Source organism: Pieris rapae, chromosome 4, assembly GCF_905147795.1.
Source record: "Pieris rapae chromosome 4, ilPieRapa1.1, whole genome shotgun sequence".
NCBI lineage: Eukaryota > Metazoa > Arthropoda > Insecta > Lepidoptera > Pieridae > Pieris > Pieris rapae.
In genome coordinates, this window is record NC_059512.1 from 2,901,633 (window position 1) to 2,925,837 (window position 24,205).

The 24,205-nt window shown below is 32.8% G+C and overlaps 2 protein-coding genes across 2 annotated transcripts; one reads left to right on the top strand and one right to left on the bottom strand.

Annotated features, from left to right (window-relative positions):
* Window positions 1-7,432: 7,432 nt before the first annotated feature.
* LOC111000307 (ATP-dependent translocase ABCB1) lies at window positions 7,433-23,833 on the bottom strand. The gene is given in 24 exon segments (XM_045628008.1): window positions 7,433-8,280; window positions 8,470-8,616; window positions 8,986-9,189; window positions 9,438-9,542; window positions 9,836-9,925; window positions 10,122-10,275; window positions 10,713-10,954; window positions 11,287-11,490; window positions 12,023-12,184; window positions 12,474-12,578; window positions 12,679-12,888; window positions 13,231-13,322; window positions 13,914-14,106; window positions 14,462-14,632; window positions 15,056-15,259; window positions 15,658-15,783; window positions 15,943-16,167; window positions 16,396-16,526; window positions 17,285-17,456; window positions 17,652-17,823; window positions 18,183-18,283; window positions 18,854-19,129; window positions 23,121-23,261; window positions 23,828-23,833. Coding segments are annotated over 24 exon segments (3,822 nt in total). The 3' UTR covers window positions 7,433-8,091.
* LOC111000306 lies at window positions 20,503-24,071 on the top strand. Its single transcript, XM_022269702.2, has 3 exons — window positions 20,503-20,683; window positions 20,777-20,997; window positions 21,119-24,071. Exons 2-3 carry the CDS (start codon window positions 20,785-20,787, stop codon window positions 23,036-23,038), a joined length of 2,133 nt encoding a protein of 710 aa, XP_022125394.2. The 5' UTR covers window positions 20,503-20,683; window positions 20,777-20,784; the 3' UTR covers window positions 23,039-24,071.
* Window positions 24,072-24,205: the final 134 nt, after the last annotated feature.

Genomic DNA, 24,205 nt, shown 5'->3' on the forward strand with positions numbered 1-24,205 from the left:
ACTAGTAAATAGTAACTTTCCTATCAAGTATATTGTAGAAAAAAACAAACTTTAGTAGGTAGAAAAGCTATTTTATACCATATACTTTCAGTGATTAATCTTTTTAAAACCTGATAAAAAATATATCAATGAAAACCATGAAAGAACAATTTTATTAATATTACTGAATTATTACATTCTTCACACTATTAAGTTAAAATTGATTTTAAAGATAAACAAATGGCGTACTTTTAAACCAGAGAAAAGTATATGATAGTAATGTCATAAATTATATTCACATAGAACGTGCTCTTTGATTACATTCTTTAATTTTTTAATGGTTTACGGATAATCCTTATGATATTTTATAGAAATAACAACTTTTTGCGATGAAAATAATTTGTAAATAATTAATTGATTTTTATAATACACCGCACAGAAGATGGTCACAGATTAATAGATCTCAATACTCCTTGATTTTCATTTCGTCGGAGACTGTTTTTGATCGTATATAATGTACCTACGAAAACACATAGTACATATTAGTAATACAATCATTAAAATTATTACCTACCTATTACCTAATTATCATTGTTAAAGATATAAAACTAACTAGTAACTACTACTAAATTTAAACAGAAAAAAATTACAGATCATAGATCTAAAGTAATTGCTACTACTTACTATACGTGAATGCATTATGAAACGAACCTATTTATGAAACGAATAAATAAAAATTTTATATTATGTATTTTATGGTTTTATTTTTGATAATTGCATTAAGTGACCTATGTCTTCATAAGTTGGAAAAGCAATTGAAGCAGTTCACCTGTAGTAATAATCTGGTGAAATTAAAGAATATTCATACATCTAATGCCTATAGACCTATACCTACTGGCTACTAATAGTTAGGAATGGATTCATATACAGGTAGTAATATAAAAAAATGTTCAGTCATAGAAATGCATTGTTGCATATTATAAATAGAAAAGCAAGCAAATATAACAACTTATTATACAATACAAACATTTCTACTGAACACAAATAATCCCTCTCACTTTCACTTATTAGAGGAGGTCTGTGCTCTGCATTGTTATGTATATAGTCTGATGATGATGAATGACTAAGCTGTAGTTTGAGTAAACATGGAAAATATTAATCTTTTTTAGTCTTATACTTAAACAGATTTGATTTGAATATGATAAATACTAATAAAAAACAACCATTTTGATGAGGAGAGATGACAAGTACAAAGGTACTAGTTTTTGAAGTGTATAAAGGATAGGAAACTGGGAAGTACATAATAAATTAAATGTGATTTTTTCAAAACAGTCTTACATTCACCGTTCATTTACTTTGTGCTGTTTAATTAGTGCTGGCAAAGCTAAGATATTACAGGTCCATTTATAAGTACTTCATTAAAGCGTGGTGAAGAAAATGTCTTTGTACTAAATTTTTGTCTCGTGAACTACAACAAGTGTATATACTAACTAAATGATATAGCTGACATAAAAGTGATTTACATTATGATGATGATTATCATTGCACATTGAATCCCATAAAAATTCAAACCCAGCCTCACATAGAGCTAATTAAAAATATGTATTTTTTTTGTAGAAAATTATACTTTATTAGATTATTAAAAGTAATAGTTATGAAAAATTAAGCAAAAGCTTAACATGATGTTATTTCATATATACAATGTGTACTTGCATGATGTGGAACTTAGTTTTAATCAAACATGGTTATGTTATTTCAATACTTAAAAAATAAATTTCATAAATAAAATTCAATATTTAATAAATTGGGTTTTGTAAACAAATTCTTCACATGCAACACAACCAGGAATTTTGAACTTTTGATGCTCTGAAATTATTACATATTTAGTTTTAGTAGACCTATATAAAAAGTATGAAAATTTAGCATGGACATTTGTGATAATTCTGTTATTCACATTCTATAGATGATCAAAAATGCATTGAACATTGGTAACGCACAAGTTGCGTACTTAGACGGAGCTATTCCGTATCACAGATCACATAACATTAAAGTAATCATGCCCAATTATATTGCCCAAAGTATATTGATAGGCACATAAAGTCACTCAACTAACCCAGTCAGTCAATCCACGCGATTCTAGAATCTAGAACTGTTGGAACTGGAGCCGGTATATGCGAATGCGATTAAGCGAAATATGTTCTGTGCAATGACGTATTCTAGTTTACATTTATCGTTATTTTTAGTGATCCCCAGTTTTTAGATGGGGAGTTACCTTTATATGTATATAGAAACTAGACTACTATATATAGAAACGATATTCCAACAACACATACTGAAATATTCTTTACAATTGTGAAAAATTATTTATTCTTAATTCATATACTTCACGTCGGGGTCACCATTTATGGGATGTTCTATATTTTTATAAATCACAACCCATTTTTATCTTTGTTAAATTGATATATTACTTCACAAACAACGGTAATTAATTTATATTCTTATAGAAACGCTCAAAGGAAAAAATACATGCTCACTCATCTTAAAAGTCTGTTCTGAGTGACGTCTGTTTTCTTCTTTTCTAAGTGTCCTGTATTTATATTGCCACATACATCAAAATCGTATAGAAAATACTACACCATATAGTATGTACATTTTAGTGCGTATCTACGATTACGACGACGACATACTTAACGATTTCTATACTACGTATTTACTCGATTATAATGATGTTTTTATATAGTTGAACCATTATTCAGCATCCTATGGGATTATTACAACAGATGGAGTTATGTTTATTATTTATAACTCCATCTGTTCTGTTGTAAACTGCTTTTTTTAAGTAAATTGAGGAGTTTACAAGCCTGTGTGGTGGTCTTCTTGATTCTTATTTGAGCCGCGCTGGCAATTTTATTTATATCCAAATTTTCATTACACTGTGAGCTGCATCGAGCACATGCGTATTTACCATCATACCAAAGAATTTGAATTTCGGAGCTTCGACTAAGAACTGGCAACGATTGCCCACTACTTTCCAAGAATATCAGGTAAAGGCTAATGTTAACAAATATTTAACATCAGTGAACTAATTATTATTTTTAATAATAGTGATGGTGTGTTGTAGGTATTTTTTTAACATCTGGACAACACCACAACACTCAATCTAGTCGATAGCGAATAGGTCCATTGGAAAGAAAATAAAAAAGCTTTAATAGGTTACTAGTTAGTAGGTATCTTTCTGAATGAACACTGGGTAAAATAAGTTTAAAATAACTTTCTTCGTTTATTAGTAATCGACTCAAATAGTTCGTTGCCTACGATATATTTGCAACTACATATATATTATCTACTTTTATTTATTTATTTTTACTTCGTTACAGTTATCATAAAAAAACAAAAATTATAAGGTATATTTTATTCAGTAGGATAAAAAAGAAGTTGTAAGTTTGTTGTATTTATAAGTCCTCTGTTTGGAATCTTCAGCCTATATTAAATTGTGCTTTTACAGATACCTAACTATGGGACTCCTATGTGCTTTAGCTGTGAATGTGGTCGGAGCAGCTGCTATTTATGGAACAGCTGGCCTTGCTACCCCTGTCATAGCCCCTTTGTTAGGATTTAGCAGCACAGGAATTGTTGCTGGGTCTACTGCAGCAGTGGCCCAGTCCTATTATGGCAATCTTGTTGCTGGCAGCATTATATCTAAACTGACTGCGGCAGCTATGGTTGCACCTTTTTTTTTTTTTTTTTTTTTTTTTTTTTATAGAACAGGGGGCAAACGGGCAGGAGGCTCACCTGATGTTAAGTGATACCGCCGCCCATGGACACCCTCAATGCCAGAGGGCTCGCGAGTGCGTTGCCGGCCTTTTAAGAATTGGTACGCTCTTTTCTTGAAGGACCCTAAGTCGAATTGGTTCGGAAATACTTCAGTTGGCAGCTGGTTCCACAGAGTGGTGGTGCGCGGCAAAAACTGCCTGGAAAAACGCGCAGTTGTGGAACGGCGGACGTCGAGGTGATACGAACCACCTACACCTTAGAGGTAAATCCTGAGGGTGTAAATACTTTGCAGTAAGCAAAAACAGTTTAAGTGAAATATACAAGAAAATGTATACACAGTACATCATCTGTGTCTTAGAATTATCTTTGTGTTAGTCTGTGTAGATGTGTATTTTGATTTTATTACATTACCTACATTAATGCATTTAAAAATAGTCAAGCAGTTATTATATTATTATACCTTGTTTGTTATGAACTAAGAAAAATTAAAGTTAAGGGTTTCAAGGATACATAATTCGGATATTCTCAGAATTCAGTTGTTTTTAATTGTGAATAGCTTTAAAAGACTTAATTATATGGTATTAATGAAGTTCTGTGGATGGTAAAAACATATTTACACTTTCACAGATAACTGACTCTAAATTAGTATTTTTTTATGAAAATAATATTCCACTTGCCTTTCAAATGCAACATAATTCTTACGTGTCACTTAAGCCATTTCATAATAAATTAGTGATATGTTTCTTTTTCAGGTCACTTAGATAAACGGATGGCCACATAGAACACGGCACGATTTTGCTTGCTGTTTTACTTACCACATCTGTTTCAAATAATGTAAATAAATAAAAAAATTAACATGGGAGCTTTTTTCTTTACTATTTGGTTCTACTCATAAAAAAATTATGTTTAAATATTTATTTGAACTTGAGTTAATTATATTTGAACTAGAAATTAGAAAGTTATTGATTTATATTAAGAATTCAGATTGCACTTAACATGTGATATTGTATCTACCATTCACTGTAAATAGATAGTTTAATCTTGATAATTCACATCAATATAAAATATGTAATTATAATTCTAGATTGTACTTGCACCTAGATTGAGTCATGGGATACCTGTATTTCTGTATGTATCATTAATTAATTTTATTTATAGGCAACTTAGATCCGTCTCACGTAAGCAATCTGTCTCAGTTCTAACCGAATGAAAGTAGAGGTTTGAGAATGCCCGATTTATTGTACGACCCCATTTCTATTCTGCATATCATTGATAATATGTTACAACTTAGCAACATTAATTGCTATGCTGACGATAACAGGGGAGTGGGGACTACTCTTTACACTGGGGCCTGAGTGAGCAGCTATTTCTTGGACAGTTGTCGATAAGTATCGGAACAAACTTGGCTGAAGTTGAAACTGCTACGTTGAGTCCCGAACTGCGGTAGACTAAATCTAGTCCAATTGTACCGATTATTATCTGCAGATGAGTTTCATCATCGGACGTAGTCAGAATTCAATACCATCTGCATTACCTCGAAAGTCGGTCGATCCACAACTGAGCGTTTCTTAAGGCAGTTTTTGCCGCGTACCACCACTATGTGATATCCAATGTATATCAAAGGGCGGCGGTATCACTTAACATCAGGTAAACCACCTGCTCGTTTGGCCACATTTAGAAAAAAAATTGGTACGCACATAAAGAACCCTCCAGTCATTCCAATACCTATCTTGTAGATGTAGCAAGCAGCTAAAAAAACGAGAGTGTGGATAGCTACACTCGCGCAGCCTGGACTAGCCAATATTCCTGGCGCGGCGGTGTGCGAGTCTGAAGCCGGATTAATAAATATATGTGGCGTTTGAATCACTGTAATGTGCGCATCTGCATACATATTCATACTGATTATAATAAGCCGACCAAACTATCGGCCGATAAAAAGTCTGTGGTCTGCGCGGACTCTAAGCGAAATGTGTTCTGTGGAATCACTCATTCTTGTTTACATTTGGTATTATTTTTAGTGATCCCTAGCCTTTTAGATGGGGATTTACCTTTTAGTATATAAAGTATGACCAGATTCTAAATGTTACCGATGTTTGAGGGAAATATAGTAACGATATTTAAATGATATTCCAACAATACACACTAAAATATTCTTTATAATTGTAAAAAATCATTTACTCCATAATATTACGTTAAACTCGATTATATTGATATTAAAACATATTCCCAACTAACTCCATGACAGTTTATTTGCAAGGCAGACTTGTTATTTGTTTAAATTTCCCTGATGTTATTTTTTAAATTTCGTAGGGTAATTTAGGAGTTTATAAGCATGTAGAGTGGTATTCTTGATTAGTCATTAGTATCTTATTCTGACTATATAAGTTAAATTCAAATTTTAATCATACCATTGTTCTTTGTGAGCTGCGTAGTGGACACTGCATTTACGTATTTTCGTGAATCCTCTCTTACCAAGAGTATCAGGTAAAGACTAATGTTAACTATTATTTAGCTTCAGTGAACTAATGATTATGTTTAGTGTTAGTAATAAAGTATATAGTAGGTATTTGTTTTAACAACCTGTGTTATGATGAAAACAACACAACACTTAATCTATAGAATGGGAAAGTAATTATAAAATGCATGTATAGACTATGAGTCTATAAAGTTAGTATTCCTGTAAAGTGTAAGGAAACTGGGTAAGGTAAGGTACCAACTACCTTAGAAATCTTTCCTTAATTATGTGTAATAAACTCATATAGTTTGATGCCTATATCATTGTTGCAACTATTTATTTCACTTTATATTTATAATCAAAAACAAATAACATAATGGTTTAAAATTATAAGGTTTTTCTTTAGGTTTGGTCAGTAGGATAAAAAGGAAGTTGTATTTTTAAGTCCTCTGTTTGGAATCTTCAGCCTATATTAAATTGTGCTTTTACAGATACCTAACTATGGGACTCCTATGTGCTTTGGCTGTGAATGTGGTCGGAGCAGCTGTTATTTATGGAACAGCTGGCTTTGCTACCCCTCTCATAGCACCTTTGTTAGGATTTAGCAGCACAGGAATTGTTGCTGGGTCTACTGCAGCAGTGGCCCAGTCCTATTATGGCAATCTTGTTGCTGGCAGCATTATATCTAAACTGACTGCGGCAGCTATGGTTGCACCTACACCTTAGAGGTAAATCCTGAGGGTGTAAATACTTTGCAGTAAGCAAAAACAGTTTAAGTGAAATATACAAGAAAATGTATACACAGTACATCATCTGTGTCTTAGAATTATCTTTGTGTTAGTCTGTGTAGATGTGTATTTTGATTTTATTACATTACCTACATTAATGCATTTAAAAATAGTCAAGCAGTTATTATATTATTATACCTTGTTTGTTATGAACTAAGAAAAATTAAAGTTAAGGGTTTCAAGGATACATAATTCGGATATTCTCAGAATTCAGTTGTTTTTAATTGTGAATAGCTTTAAAAGACTTAATTATATGGTATTAATGAAGTTCTGTGGATGGTAAAAACATATTTACACTTTCACAGATAACTGACTCTAAATTAGTATTTTTTGATGAAAATAATATTCCACTTGCCTTTCAAATTAAACACATAATTCTTACTTGTAACCTCAGTCCTTTATAAGTGACATGTTATTTTTTTTCAGGTCATTTACATGGATGGCCATAAGAAAGGAATGATTTTAAAATAAAAATATGATTTTTGCTAGCTGTAGTTTACTAACTACATCCCTTTCTAATAATGTGAAATCAATTTAAAATAAAAATAAAACATATTGTTTGTTTTTATTTACTGTTTGTTTCTATTTATGACTGAAAAATCTAAATTTGTTTAAACATGATAAAATTGTATTTGAACTTAGACGTTAGAATTAATTTGAAAATTATTGATTTATATTTTGAAGCCAGTCTATATTGTAGGTACTTAACCTCGATAAATTATCTAATATTAATTATAAATAGAAACTTTAATCTTGATAATTATTCTTATCAATATAAAATGATAAAAATCTGCTGTCCCGCGAGCGGTCGGTCAACCGTATGAAAGTGGAGGTTTGACAATGTCCGGTTAATAACAAAATACTTAAGTAAAAATATACCTACGGTATACCTAGTTCATGCTGCTTGCTTAGGTACTTATTCATGTTCAACATAAACTAAGTAAAGTTTTCTTAGATCTCTGTGATTAATATATTACAAGGAAACAAAACCATTTATTTTTTGGTTTATTGCAAGTGCGTTGGTACCCTTAAACGTAGTGGTATTAAAAATGAGTTGGACGGACTCGTCATATCTATCAAAATATAGAAAAACATTTATTTGTTTACCACCATATTATAGTACAGTCCCTTGAGTTGCATTAGATGCGTGTGTGTGCCGACTTCCGCCAATCTTCCATCGCTCAGCACACAGATGAGGTCTGCATCTCTTACTGTGCTCAGGCGGTGAGCGATTATTACGCAGGTTCGGCCAGCTTTAGCTCCTTCCAGGGCTTCTTGGACTACCTTAACCAAATAACATAAGTAGATTAGTATAGAGTGAAGATGCTTCTGGCCGATTTATAGTTGTAGTCGACTCCTTAGGTCCACATTAATTTTGGGTGAGCTACATGCAAAATAGATGAGGAAACCTTCGATATCTTATGTATAAAGTAACCTGTAATTATACCAGATATTAAGGGACTTAACATTTACCTTCTCACTCTCATTGTCCAAAGCGCTGGTTGCTTCATCAAGCAGCAATATTTTTGGATGTCGTATCAGAGCTCTGGCAATCGCAACCCTCTGTTTCTGACCTCCTGATAACTGGATCCCTTTCGATCCTATATCGGTTTCGTATCCCTAAACATACCATGATTACAAGAGCAATGCTTTTAATGACCGGACGACAACTATCTACAATACAAATAGCCTTTCAATACGCTATATCTGTTCATACTAAAACTTCTTCGACCTAAATCTTATCAACTGAAAAGTGCTTGCACATCTGCGGTCCGATTGTATAATTGATCTATGATCACCATCCCTTTTATGAAATGGAGGGAAGACGTATCGTAGCGGAAAAAATATAATTATATTGTGGCTATACAACGAAACAGTTGACATACAATAATTACGATACTTATAAAACTACTAGTAGGTAAATAAGCAATAAAATCTGCTTAAATAAGAGCAAAAAGCAAAGGAATTGTAATAAAGGAGTACAGAGACCTTTGGCAAGGATACAATAAAATCGTGAATGTTAGCGAGTCGCGCCGCATCGATCACTTCCTGTTGTGTCACGTTCCTACTTTCTCCATACGCAATGTTCTCACTAATAGTGCGATCAAAAAGCGTCGGCTCTTGAGAGACGATGCCAAAACAACCTCGAATATCACTCATTCGTAGCCGTGTAAGAGGAAGGTCATCTAACATCTAGAAATACAGTGTTTGTCGAATATTTTTAAGTTTCATTGTACATGTTTAAAGTGATTGCACAGAACTTTCGGGCCACATATATTGATCGTTAGCCCGGGGCCTGTACTATATTATATTTTTTAATTAAAATATAAAGCCTAAAATTACCTAAGGTAAATAATTATTGTAAAATATTTAATATTAGTGATTCATTTCAATTACGTTATTGGAGTTTAAAAGACAGTCGAAATTGACTTAATACTGACTACGGATCCTGAGATAGGGTCATAGTATCTTAACAAAAGTTGTATGACTGTGCTTTTGCCGCAACCACTCTCCCCAACTATAGCTATAGTCATTCCATTATCAATCTGCAAAGGAAATAAATACGATAAAGTTCATACACTGATACCTTAGGTGCCGAGTATTTTTGTACTAAAAGTTAACATCCACATAATACAATTTATATTTATTGCCTAGTTTAAAAAAAAAAGATTTGGTTTTTCTCATATAAGTGTCGGTTTAAGTTGCAGTTCGGTTAAACTTTAGTTCCTAAAGCTTTTTTTTTTTCTGCGTATTAAACTCTTGTTTATCTGCTCGGATCTAAATACTCCCGTATATAAAAAACATATTGGGCTTGACATACGGGAGTCAGATTTAATACCTGCAAATTAAGCCCTCGTAGCACTTTAACAGTGGGTCGTGTTGGATAACAAAACTCGACATTTTTCAACGTCGCGTTACCGCTAGCTTCCTGCAAATACAGCAACGCCATAGCAGATTCTTAGGGTGTAAAAACTATCAAATCCATCAAAAAATAAATGTTTGATCATTCATAGTATAATGTTTGCTTTTCAAACCGAAATGTAGTCCTCGTTCATTAAAATCTCCGATCTTATATTGTTTTACCCCAGCATAATTTATTATTTAATATAAAGTAACATTCATACAAAATTTATAAAATCTTCAGGATCCTGAATAGCGGGTTTAGTATCGAGTAGTTGTTTGATTCTCGCGGCTGCATTTACGCCTCGATGAAAGTCCGGCGCATATGCAAATGCGTTCTGCGCTTGATTCGATGCCATTTGCAGGGATTGTGTTGCTCTAAAACATATTTTCAGATGCAATAACATATTTATAATGATATACTTAATGTATATGAACCCATTTAATAGTAGTCTTTTCACGAGAGTAGGTATCACACATTTAAAACTTCTTTATCAGATAAAACACGCATTTAATGAATTATTTACACGACCTTTTGAGAAAAGGTTATTTAGATGTCAACCATTTACGGATTATATTTGAAAGTTTTATAGGTATGTAGTATAATAGGTTTATTATCACTATTTTAATTAACAAACTTCTAAAACCAGACATACTCGATAAAAGGAATATTCACTTCCCTCACTCAAAAACGTCATTGCGATTTTCAAGTTAATTTTTTGCTTTAACGCTATACCGCAAACTTATATGTTTAAAGATTGAGGAAGTTCTTTTTTTTAAAACCCTTATTTACATAGAATCTAAGATGAACTCACATCAATACATCTTCATAAGCAATTCCATCAGACACAATAAGATGACTGCCATAGGTTAGAGCAGCAGCATTAACAAAGTGAAAAAGAGATCGCGATAGTCCTGTAACAACACCACGCCAATGCGCGGCGCATTTTGCGGTAACTAAGGCGGGTAGAAGAAGATTCGTGTACTCAGACACTACCCTCCTTTCCAACCCCAGTGCCGCTACCGTACGAATATTTGACACCGCTTCTACGGCTACCTAAAAATATTTACTGAGCTGAGAATAACCACATGACTTCAGTGGGCAGCTGGTTAACAACTAATAACTGCCTAGTAACTAATGTAACCTGTTTTTTAAAAGTATGTTTTTGTATAAGGTAACAAAGTGTGAATAAATAAATAAATAGATGTGATGAATCCCGGCATAGCAGAAAGTTATATCCGTTCTTCAAACAAAATTTTTATTTCGCACTCTATCTGATACCAGCCTTTGTATCTCAAGAAAAACATATTTTTAGATTTTTAAGGGGGTAACCTCACTTCGGTAATATAATAAAGTTCTTAAAAAGATTGTATAATTTGTGAAGATACCATTGTACTTTTCTCAAGAGCGGATGCATAACCAGTAGACTCCTCGTCCATTGCTCTGCCCTGTTGCCAGATCACGAATACAAGGACTGGGCTAAAACACAATACTACCAGGCCGACGCGCCACTCAAACCACATCGCCAGGAAGAAAGCCAGACCCACTGAGCCGAGACCTTGCAGAATAATACCCACCTGTTGACCTGTAGCCTGCAAATAAAAATGTCCAAACAAGATATCAATAAAAAAAATGTTCTTTACTAGGCTCACGAATTCTTTCAGTCTTCACATTTTATAATAAAATAAAAATACAAATTGATTTTATGTATTTACTCAAAGGAAAAAAAACATGCGACGGTGGATCATAACTTGGTCACCATTTTCCATCCACCGAAGCATCTACATTCACTAAAAAAATATTATAATGATTGGTTTACAATATTAAGCTGTACAAAGTCTGTCCCCACAGCAGAAACCTGATACTGACGCCCGTACCAAGTATCAACGTAGGAACAGGTTTTTTAAGTAATAGGAAATCAACGGTTTGCATTGCCAGAAGACTTGCAAGAGCGATGCTGGCCTTTTAAAAATTGGTACGCTATTTTCTCTATTGGCTTTATGTTTATAGAAAAAGATAAATATAACCAAAAAAGGTCCACATACTAATAAAATAATAATGTGTTTACTAGAGAAATACTATAATACTTAGTATGTTTTCTACGCTAATTAAAAGAATACTTACCCCCTGCACGTACGCTGCTTCAGACGAGAGCCGAGCGCAAAGAGCACCAGTCGAATGCGAGCGATCGTCAAAAAAGCCAATATGCTGTTGCAATAAATGGGTAAACATTTTCAATCTTAATCTTTCTGTTAAATAGGCCCCAGACGCACCGAATGCAATCGTCTAAAACGAATCAAAATCATAAATACGGACGAATTATGTTGATTTTTGACTGTGTATTTTCTGTTTTGGACTATTTCTTTCACATGTATGTTACATATCTGTTGCTTTCCCTTTAGCACAGATACCAAGTAATTTAAATATAGGTATTTTGTTTTACACTTACTAAAATTTTAACAAAACGCGATTAGGAAAAAACAATTAATCTTTTTATATTGAATAAAATACGGAAAAAATATAACATTAAGGTACCTAGGTATATAAAATATAATCTATTTAATTAAAATTAAACCTCAATAAAGTTTGCTAGTCCTATAGCGCATCCAATAAAAATACAAGACATCGAGACTTTCTCAACTTTTTTCATTAAATGCTGTGGATCACTTGATGCCATAGACTGTAAAATAATTATAATAGACGTTAAATTATGACAGTTACAACCAAGACATACCATGAACAAATATGCTGTCATAAACAATAAATATAAATAGTCTCACACCAAACAAATCTCCGAATAAAACGACAAATAATGGTACAGAGAAGCCAGTTACAATGGAACAGAGACAGCCTAGACAGATAAGTTTCCATTCAGGTGCATTCAACATTATTACTCTTCTAAATGAGAGGGACGGTCCTTTGACATTCTTGTCATCAATTTCCTGTAAGTAAACATTATATAAACAATCATACGACTTACCATGTTCTTCCTAAATTTAAAGTTTGAATTGACACGAATTAACACGTTTCTAAATCGACATGAGAACAATAGTTTTTGATGATGTGCCTCCGATATGTGCAATTACACTGACATAGTTTATTATCATTTCTAATAGTGTAAGTGGCACCAAGTAGATGACCAACCTTCAATGTTTGTAACTAAGGCATGCCGGTTCCAACACGAAGTTTTTCTTCACCATATGGGCGAGTGTTAAACTCGATCTCAACGAATCTCGAATGCAGAAGGTGGCGATCGAACCTGCGATCTCAGAGATTACAGTCGCACGCTAAAGACACTGCCTACACTGCTCCCATTATATATTATGTAATAAATATTGAAGTAGAAAAGATTTTCTTACATCTAATATTGTTAAATTTTCCTTTTCATTTGATATGAATGATTCCTCTTGGCTTAGTAAGCTTACTGCAAAAATATACTTAAATGATTCTAGAGTAAATATCTCTATATTTCGAATCTAAAAGTTAATATTTGTTTAAAAGCGCTAAGTTCACGATACATCTAATTTCTCTTTCTCTATCGAAATTTCCTCGTAACAAAATCGTCATTCAGACGGTACTTTTCAAATTATACTCAAATTATAAAACTACCGTCAAAGATAACTTACGAACGAGTGTGTCTTACACGCTCTTATGCCAGAAGTCGTAATTCTGACGGCACTTGTTATTGGATATTGGACATAAGAGTGCAAACAACGCCCTTGGGCGACTAAAAACTTTTCAATGATGATGTGCGGCTGTTTTATCAATCGCAAAAATTATAATAAAATACGATATCTCCTCGTAAGCATAGAATTTCATACAATTTGTATTGCATTAACTTCCAACGAATTCAAGCGCTTCTTAAGTTACTTGAGTTATAAGCAACGAACGAGAGCAATAACACGGGATTCACATTTGAATAATACAGGACATCATAAGAAATATCACCCTTATAAATAAACAACACCAAAACCTATCAAAGACTAGGTACATTACTTTTATGTATGAATCGAACCTTTGCTACTTGATTTTATTTCCTCTTCTGTCACACTTTTAAACATTTTATAATAATAGCCTTGCGCATTTAATAAGTGATCATGGCTTCCCGATTCCACCACTTGACCCTCATGCATCACGTAAATTATATCCACATTTCGTATAGTTGATAACCGATGGGCTATTATAAGTGTTGTTCGACCTTTAGTAGCCTAAAATTTATTGAAACGATTAGAAGATATACCTAACTAATGGGAGAATCTATCGACATCATCTAGTGGGGACATAAGATAAGTATTACGTTTTACTCACTCAAAGTTTTACTCGAAGGTAAATTGTTTTTTTAAGGCATTGTTATTTCACGGTGAAATTTAGAAACAAGACTTCATGCCGTATGTCAAAATCCAATACGTCACAGTATATTTCTAATTCTTAGAAATCATATTAAAAAAAATATGTTAAGTTTCACATTTTATTGTATGACATTAAAAATGATCGAATTTATTTTATCACATGAACCGCACTCGCAGTTAATTTTCAAATAATTCTTTGTTTCAGTTTGTGTACCTTATCCAAAGCCTTCTGTACTTTATGCTCAGAAGCCGTGTCGAGTGCGCTAGTGGCTTCGTCGAGTAAAAGGATTCGCGGGTTACGAACGAGCGCGCGAGCGATTGCTATGCGTTGCTTCTGACCGCCCGATAGTGACGCACCGCGTTCGCCGACCAATGTATCGTAGCCCTGAAATAGTTATATAGTTAATTCTCTTAACCTTTCTATGGCACTTGGTAAGAAAACTGTATTTTTGAAGTGAAACTAATTTAGGCGCATGAGGATCACATTTTTACGGATGAAACGTCACGAAGATGTGCAGCGTTTTTGTCGAAGAAAAAGGAGGGAGCGATTGACACCGAAATTTGACACAAAAGTGAACTCTACGAAAAAATGCACAAAGTATTCTCCTCAAGAACGTTGCCCTCATTGATTTAATACAAACAAAACGAATACTTTACATTTTTATGAAAAATAATTGTAATATTAAACTATTACTAGAATTTTAAAAACTATTTTTTTTAATCTATCATATTAACTTAATCTAAGGTTAAGAATGTAATTTGATATAATAAGTTAAAGCGTGCTTGTTAGGAAAATACAAATACTAACTAATGGTAGTTTCATTATGAAGTCATGAGCATTAGCCTGCCTCGCAGCGTCTTCAACATCTCTGTTTGTGGCGTTTTCGTAGCCATAGCGAATGTTTTCACGAATACTGGTACTAAATAAAACAGGCTCTTGCCAAACAAGACCAATTTGGGATCGCAACCATTTTACAGACAGATCCTTTACATTATATCCATCTAATTTTATCTAAACAAATAAGAACTTACTACATTAAAAAGACCATAGCATAACAAGTAGATTACACGACTTATATGTATAAAGTAGTATCATATAATTGAAGTATATAATCCAGCATATATTTTACAAAAATTCTAAGTAGGTACGTTTAATGAGCCTAAAAACTTATGTAGGTCAGCAAACAGATTTTGCCTTTTCATTATATAATACTTAAACATACTTTGCACCGGAATAAGTGCGGACCAATTACAGCTTACAAATACATCTTGCGCTAAATACACCTTCCGTAATAAAACGTTTTTCATTGTCCCGTTACTTGTTCATAGTTAAGAAATTCTTGCTTTAACATTCAAAATGAGACAATTCAAAGCAATTTTGTTGTTATAATAAAATGTTACAATACTTACAGAGCCCTCTTCAATATCATAATATCTGGATAAAAGCTGAATAATTGTCGATTTCCCACAACCAGAATGTCCTACCAATGCAGCTGTTTGACCGTGTTTTATTGTCAAATTTACATCTTTTAGTACCTAGAAAATCATATTTAAACCATTACCACGTAGTTGTTTGGTTTTGCATAATATATGATCTATGCTCTATGCCTACATTTTCTGAAATTAAGTAACGAGATTTAGAGTCCCGTTAATCAAAACGACTTATACAATATTAATAATAAATTAAATACTAACAGTAATATCCGGTCTAGACGGATAGTGAAATACAACGTTTTTATATTCAATATCTCCTCTGAAATCATTTGGTTTGACTCCTGTATTTAATGTGGGGTTTATGGTTGGCACAGTGTCAAGAGTTTGAAATATTTGTGCCCCGGCGCCCCTTGCTGAACCAAATGTACTCATTAGAGAGGCAACCATACCGAAATTACCTAAAGCTGTCATTATCCCGAAAAATACCTGAAATTAATTCAGTTTCACTTGTTTAATTTTAATGATAAAAATTAGGTTTGGTTAAATATGGCAATTTATTTTATTACAATACATTACAAAACACGCTTGATGATGATGATGATATATAGATTTCTCGAGACGCTTTTAAGGGTTATAATATAAATTTATATCCACACAAGGTTTAAATTTCTACAGGCCTTCGAAAAATAATACTACTCGTTGGGTAAAACTTACTGAAAACATGACATCGGCATTATAGGTTGCCGGCTCCGTTATAACGAGATAAATTCCAAAATAAAAGGATATAGCGTAAGAGCCAAATACGCAGAAGAAAAGTGTGCCCATCGACAGTCCGGTGAATACTTCTGCAATAAGAAACAGATACATAGCATAGACAAGTAGACAACAGAAAATAGGATGATAAAAGCGAGCATAGCGTATAGAGTGTGGCTAGAGGTCAGTGTCGGCCTAATATGCGCATTTGAAATTCTATCTAACGTTAAAGGAAAACATCGTGAGGAAACAGAGAGAACCAGAAAATCGACGGCGTGTGTCAGGCACAGGAGGTTGATCAGCAACTAGCATATCAGTCCGTTTGACCAATCAAAGTCAAAGGCGATACGGTATAATACGATACGGTATAATACTACAGTTACGAAAACGGGTCGACTGCAATGTTTCTAGATTAACCTATTATTTAGAGAACTTTTCAGAAGGCTGAAATATAATTTCTGACCGTTTCAGGAGAGGCTTATATTAGAAAATTTGAATTTGCGTAGTAAAGTAATCAGAGCGCGAGTAATTTGTGTTAATAAATTCCTCATTGATTTTTCATGAATTAAACCCTTGAAGAGATCTACGGCATTTTCTATCCGATCCCCTAACTGGTAAACTACTAAATTAGTTACACTTTCACAAATTAAATATTACAACTAACTTCTTCCACTATTTTCTGAGTGGACATGCTCTTCTCTACACTTTCTATTTTGACATTCAACTTTCTACATTTAACTTAAACATTTCTTGTCCGTGACCTTAACCAGGATTCGCCATTGTTTTACGTTGTTTTCGTAAATTAACAATTCTTTAAAAATCAAAATATTGAATTTGTTTATATACTTACCTTTTTTAATGTGAATATTTCTCGCTCTAATTAGGTGTTTGCGATATCTTGCTATCTCTTTCTCTTGCCCATTAAAAGCGTAGACTGTTCTGATAGAGCTTATAGCTTCCTCAGCAACCATACTGGCATCGCTTTTAGCTTTAGATTGCTTCTTGTACAATTTGTTGGCGATCTAAATAAAAAAAATCCCGTCAGCAGGGATATCTTTAGTTGACCGTAACCTAATTGTTTTACCGGAAATGAAACAGCCAGCTGAGAGGTTGAGTATTAAATAGATTTAAAAAAAATTGAAATGTTTCAAACACTTCTAGATCTTCATAACAATTGAAATATATGAAAATTACGAATAGTTGAATAAAATAAATACCCATCCCGTTAATCCAACCAGAAAAAATGTTATTGGTGCAGGAATAAGACAGAGCAAGGCGAGTTTCCAACCCTTCATCAGCGACATGACGATACAACCAAGTGCTACTGCTAAACTGTAGATAAGCGACGCCAGCTTGCCTCCAATACCTTGTTCCAACTTTATAACGTCGCTACAAATTGTAATATTAAGAATTTAATGATGCCAGTATATTTACAAAGATTTCTGAACATCACGATTGAAGAATTCGTCATCACGTAAATAAAATGCCAGTGCCATGTGGAACAAAGTCTTCTCAATAGAGACTGTAAGTAGTGTGATTAGACAATTTTTTATGATAAATAGCTTTAATTAATAAGTTAGCATTTCGTTACACATTAAACTTAAATTAGTCTAGATTGTAATTTGTAAGGTCCAAGGTTGTCACAGTCAAGAGAAAATTTAAAAAATAAACACTATCTAAATAGTATAGATACAAACTTTTTCATATAATACAATGATACATTTTTATTAACATACGGAATTATTTACTCTGCCATCTTTGAAGCGAAATCCCCGGTATGGTGCAGATCATAGTACGCAAAGTCCTGATTTAAGGCCGCTCTCAAATATTCTTGTCTTAGCTTTAGCACCTATAGACAACAGTTACATACCTTACTCATGTTCTGGGCTATTACCGGGAAATCCCCATGATAGAAGCAAACTCGAAAAAATATAACGAACGAAAACAAGCGACGGGGAGACGCGGATTGCACATACTTTGATTGATCTCAGGTACCCTAACCTTATGATTGGATATTTTAAATTTAATTTAAATATACTATTGTTTTTAGTGGGGACTGGGGGCCATTTGTATACACGGGGCCCTGGCCTGCAGCCCAAAAATCCGTTAAGTAGATCCGCCCCTTAATGCAGAGCCTCTATGATCCAAAGACCCGCATATAAAAGTTAATCCAGATCTGTTTAGTGATTTATGTATGCCACAGTTTTAGACGAAGTCAAATCTTCCGGACAACTCTTCTACTATCACATTTCTACGGAATGCCATGGAAATTTGCAACGCGAGCGCATCCTAATAATCGCGAATCCAACCTGCCCTGGTTGTGCCTGTCCATTTGACTGTAATCCGAAAGCAACAGCAAGGCACTCCCACTAGCCGTTTGTAAATAAATTAAATTAAGAAAGGTTAATGATAGACCTACCTGACGAATAGCCGTAATATTCATAAGCGCAGTTCCCAAGTAACCTCCTAGCAGTAATAAACCACCAACACACGAGTATTTACGCACAAAATCTTGGATTTCATTTAAAAAATACGCTTCCGTCTCCGCACTTTTATCTCCCTTAGCGTAATTGATCATTGACTGGAATCCATAGGAAACTAACGTGATGGAATAAGACAAAGATATTCCCGATATAAAACTCGCCAATAAACCAATTGTTATTAAAATACAATCTTGCTTCGTAGCAAATCTGAACTGAAACAATCACAATTTACAGCATTGTGCAGCATGTAGAGAGAGAGAGAGATGCCGTCTCTTTTTCTTGCACAATTATTATATTTTAAATTGTAGAATAATTGTAAATAGGGTATCGTAAGCCTTGAATAATTCTATTAGGAACTACCATATAGATAGTTATTTTTTTTTATTTTGAATATAATTTATATTCATATTTATTCAATACTTATTACACGAAATATAGAGTATGAATTCTTTAAACGGAAACTAAATAGAATCAAAATTATTGATTTACTTTTAATACTTCATACATTGTGTATTTAAAACATACATATTTGATTATTTATTCAAATTCTTACCAATGTGAAATAAGAAATACTTGGTATCTTTAATTTATGATGACCATTCCTGTAAAAAAGGGCCATGGGATTATATTTTTTAATTGCAGATTGTATAATTTTATTAGTGATCAAATAGATTGGGTAGGCTTACCGTGTTTCTTCTCTCATAGTCACACTTTTATTACTTTCGGAATAATTATCAAACGGTCATATTTTTCAAAAGAAGTTGATTTTTTTTGTAGGGATAGACATATAACATATACAGATATAGTGAACCATAGTGTTTTAGATTACGATAGACTAAACCTAATACCACTAACCTTGTACCGTTCGATCCGTAGACAGACTATGGTATAGACCAGGCATCAGCGTGGGAGATAGCGAATATTATAATCCAACTATTTACAAAGGAAACGAAGTGTCGCAACTACCTGACGTTGGTAACATGATTCGCAATTCAGTCGGTTTCCACTGAAAACTATGTTTGGAATTGTCGTTTGTTTGGAAGTGTTGTTGTGTCGAAGTATTAATTCATTGAAGATTGATTATTAATGACCAAAATACATATCCGAATGAATAATTCTTGAACAAAGTTATTGAGTCGTGGCAAAATAAGCTACTTACCAATGAAAGGTTATGTTTAGTTCTTTTCGTTCACTATACCTTTTACAGCCAATTATGCATCAATTCACCATGACTTACACTTTAAATACACCTTTTATAATGATAAAGTCTTAAAATATGGGTTTGACTTGGGTTTCACAGATTTTTCAGTAAGCGGTGATAACTTGTTTACCACCAAGGGCTCGGTGGTAAACAAATAAAACCCGATACGCAAATAGAGACAGAAAAACTGATACTCTGTTTCGTTCGCACTTAAGTATTTCACGTTAATGTCTTCTCTCTTTAGTTATTATTGTTATATTAGAAGCTTATCTAGTTCTATACTCTAATCAGATTTACAATTTTATTTATTTATCTGTGGCATGTGATGTCTATGGTCGCTGGTTTGTGTTTGACAAATAAAAGTGACATCTGTATTCTGTGATAAAAATTGGGATATTGTAGAGCTTGTTTATTTAGCTTGAAATATCGCAATTTTAAACTTTTTATTTAATTTTAGACCAATATTTGACAAAGTACAATCTCTAGTGATAATGCCGACATGGACTGTGTTAAGAAATTTTAATACGTGAATATTTCATTCTTTATTTTCGATCTGTTTCTAAAGGTATAGCAAGCATAAGAGGGAACTACTATTTAAGCATCGATATTTTTTCAAATTACGCACATGATATTACATTTTGGGTTTTTTGAATTACAGAGGAAACGATGGGTGGCTGTAAATGTACATATAGAAATTGCACGATAAAAACAGATGGAAAAACTCATATGTTTCACTATCCTGTGTTTAACAAGATTCGATGTCACCAGTGGATCATCAATGCACGTCGATATGAATTTTTAAACCTTAAAGTATCCCAATTAAAGAACAGAGTTGTATGCCAACATCATTTTAAGGATGACAATTTTATGAACTGCCAGGTAATTCCGATTTTTATTTTATCATAACTTGCAAATTTAAACCACCTTTAATTACAAAACTTTGTGAGAACTTTATACTAATAATGTAGTTTTCTTACAAAAGGTAAATTTGTATTTACAGAAAGCAAAGTTGACTATGGATGCAATTCCAACAGAAGATGGTCCATATTGTGATCCTTCAAAGTGGAAAAAAGATCAAAATATAGGATCAGTACTTCCTCTCTTAACAGATGAAATAGAAAATGATGTTTTAACACATGACGAAAAAGTTGCTAACTACTCTATTAAATATGCAGACTTCTTAACCAACTTTGAATCTGATTTATTAAACAGTACCAATATAGATTCATTTAGCTTAGACTGTAAAAATCCTGTTGGTGCTGATCGGAACATGCGGAAATGTAGTGATCGATTAGTGTTTCAACCAAATACTAATATTAACTCACCATTAGCTATTGTTAATCCATATGATAAAAGTAGTAAGAAACCAAGTAAAGAAATAACAGTTGAAGAAATAATTATAGAAGATAATGTATTCCCAAATGAAGAAAAACAAATAATTCAAGGTGATTTTCCTTTGGCAGAGGTTTCTATGTCCTTATTAAGTAACAAACAGCAAGAGGAACCAAGAAAAATCAAACCAACTACAGAATGTTGTTATTTAAAAAATAAATCTATGACAACACCATCAACTCCTGTAAATAAAACATCTAAGGTTAAAATACTATCAGAAAAAAAAATTAAGGATGCTATATCAATACCAAAAAATCTGCAGCCTATATCACCAAGTTCAGTTATTAAATTACCAAATAAGGCTAAACAGATAAATGTACCTATTAGTACTGGCACACAAATCAGTGTTCTCCCTGTTAAAGGAAATTTTTTAGTAACTAGAGAACAAAACTTGGTTTGTCCTGTAGATTCAAACATAGAAAAGCAAGAACCACCTCAATATTCATTGGATATACAATATCAGACGTTAGAAAATGAACAGCCCTCATACTCATTAAATTTAAACTCGCTGAAATTCGAGCATCCTTCAGTGTATACTTTAGAAGTAAATGAACCACAAGAGAATTTATTAGGAACTAATTCAATAGTAATAAATGAACCATTTATACCACAATCATTATCCTCAAATGAACTCCAAACAAATACTACACAACCATTATATACAATAGATATCAATGGAAAGAAACAAAAATGTTTGCCTAACAAAACAGGGGATACTAATAGGCTAGAAATTCAAACAATAGGTAAACCAGTAGATGTAATTCCCAATAAAACTGATACAACAATGTTATGCCTTAATAACTTATTACCTCAAGAAAATCAATCTGTAATTAAAGTTCTAGATAACAAATATACTGTGAATGTTGAATTTGCAACACAATCGGAAAGAAATACTAATATACCATCTAAAACGATTCTAAAACCAAAAGAACTGTCAATTATAAATGATACCAAAAAGTCAGTGTCACCTTCAAAAGGCAGAGTGAGTCCAAAAAGACTAGCTGTAATAGAAAAAAAGAGGAAATTTAATAAGAAATTAATTGATGCCGTTATAGCATTGGATAACAACATACACCCGAAACCACCACCAAAAATTGTAAAAGTATTGAAATATAAAGATCAAGGAAAGAATGAATTGCAAAAAGTTCAGGAGTCAACACAAGTGTCGTCATATTTATCAACGGAATCAAAGCTGCCCAGTGTTCATGAATACACCTTAAAGTTTTTAGAAGATCGACTGCAACAAATGGAAAATAGATTGTTAGGAAAAATAGATCAGAATTCACAAAAAATTCAAGAAATGAAAGAATCAATAAAATCTAAGGCAGAAAATAAGACTATGCCCATACAAGCAAGTGCTAATGGTAATCCAGAGACCTACAAGAGACAGTTATACAATGAAATTTCACAATTTTTAAGTCCGAGTTGCAGTAGTGCTGTCTATGAAGAGTTATTTATAAATAAGTATTCTATTAAAAAAAGTGTGGATAATGATGAAGTTAGCAGTAAGCGGAGACGGTGCAGGTGATTGTTATTGTAATGTTAAGTGCAAATAATGTGTATACATACAGAACACAAAGTACTGTGTATTTGTCCCGAATTTTAAATACATGTAATGAATGTTGACAATTGATTGATGAATAACATTCAAAGTTCAATTGTTTCGTTGCAATTATTTATTGCTTTGTTTTTTTAGTTTTAAATTTTTGCAAAAATGCATTGATTCCGAGTTTTGCTACCCTGATTGATGACTAAATAATGAAAATATTTTATAAGACATACGTTGCTATGATGTTGAACATTGAACAAATTAAACAAAAACTTGAAATACAACTAACAATCACAATTATTTAATGACTGGGATAGAAGCTTGGACCTCGAAATCAATTAAACCCACTATATAAACAGAGAATAAACTAAGAGACAGATTGTGTTAATCATATTTTAAAATATATTTTGTAGTATTTATTTTTAAGGTTTAATAAAAAATAGGTGAGTTAACTTAGCTATTTTTAACATGTTTTAACTGCACCTAACTTCCAATAGCGGTATAATTCCAACGTTTCTGTTTTCTCTCAAGATCTGGAGCGCGGACGTCGCTACCTTGGAATCTCGTGGTAAAAAACTTATTGAGATCGGTATCACTGTCGCCATTAACAATTAGAAGTTACAAAGTAAGGGCTCTGATCTGTGACATGCCAGTCTTAAAATATTGCCACAAGCAAACAACCCTTTTTATTTAATTTTTTGAGAAAAAATGTAAGAGCCACTGAGAAATAAGAAACTTAAACATTTCAAATTTATACATTAAAAATACCAGCATGATGTGTATATGATGCTGTTAAATGAACAGTAGATAGTGCATACAAAAATAACAATATTGTAATAATGCCCCATTTCGGGACTTCACATAAAGAGATTGGAAGAAAAGCTATAACTTTTCTTCCAATCTTATCTCAGTACAGAGTTATTAGATTTTCTATTGAATACATTATTATAGTTTTAATTTAATTAAGTTTATAGGTATTTTTGTAAATGACAGTATGTATAATTAAGCTGTAATTAGTAATTCCTTTATTGAAGTGTATGCTATTAAATGTTCATATCGTGAAAATAATTGTCAGTTCTATTAATGTAATTGGTTTTGCCGTTGTCCATTCTATTTCGATTACCCAAACTACACGCAACACATTTT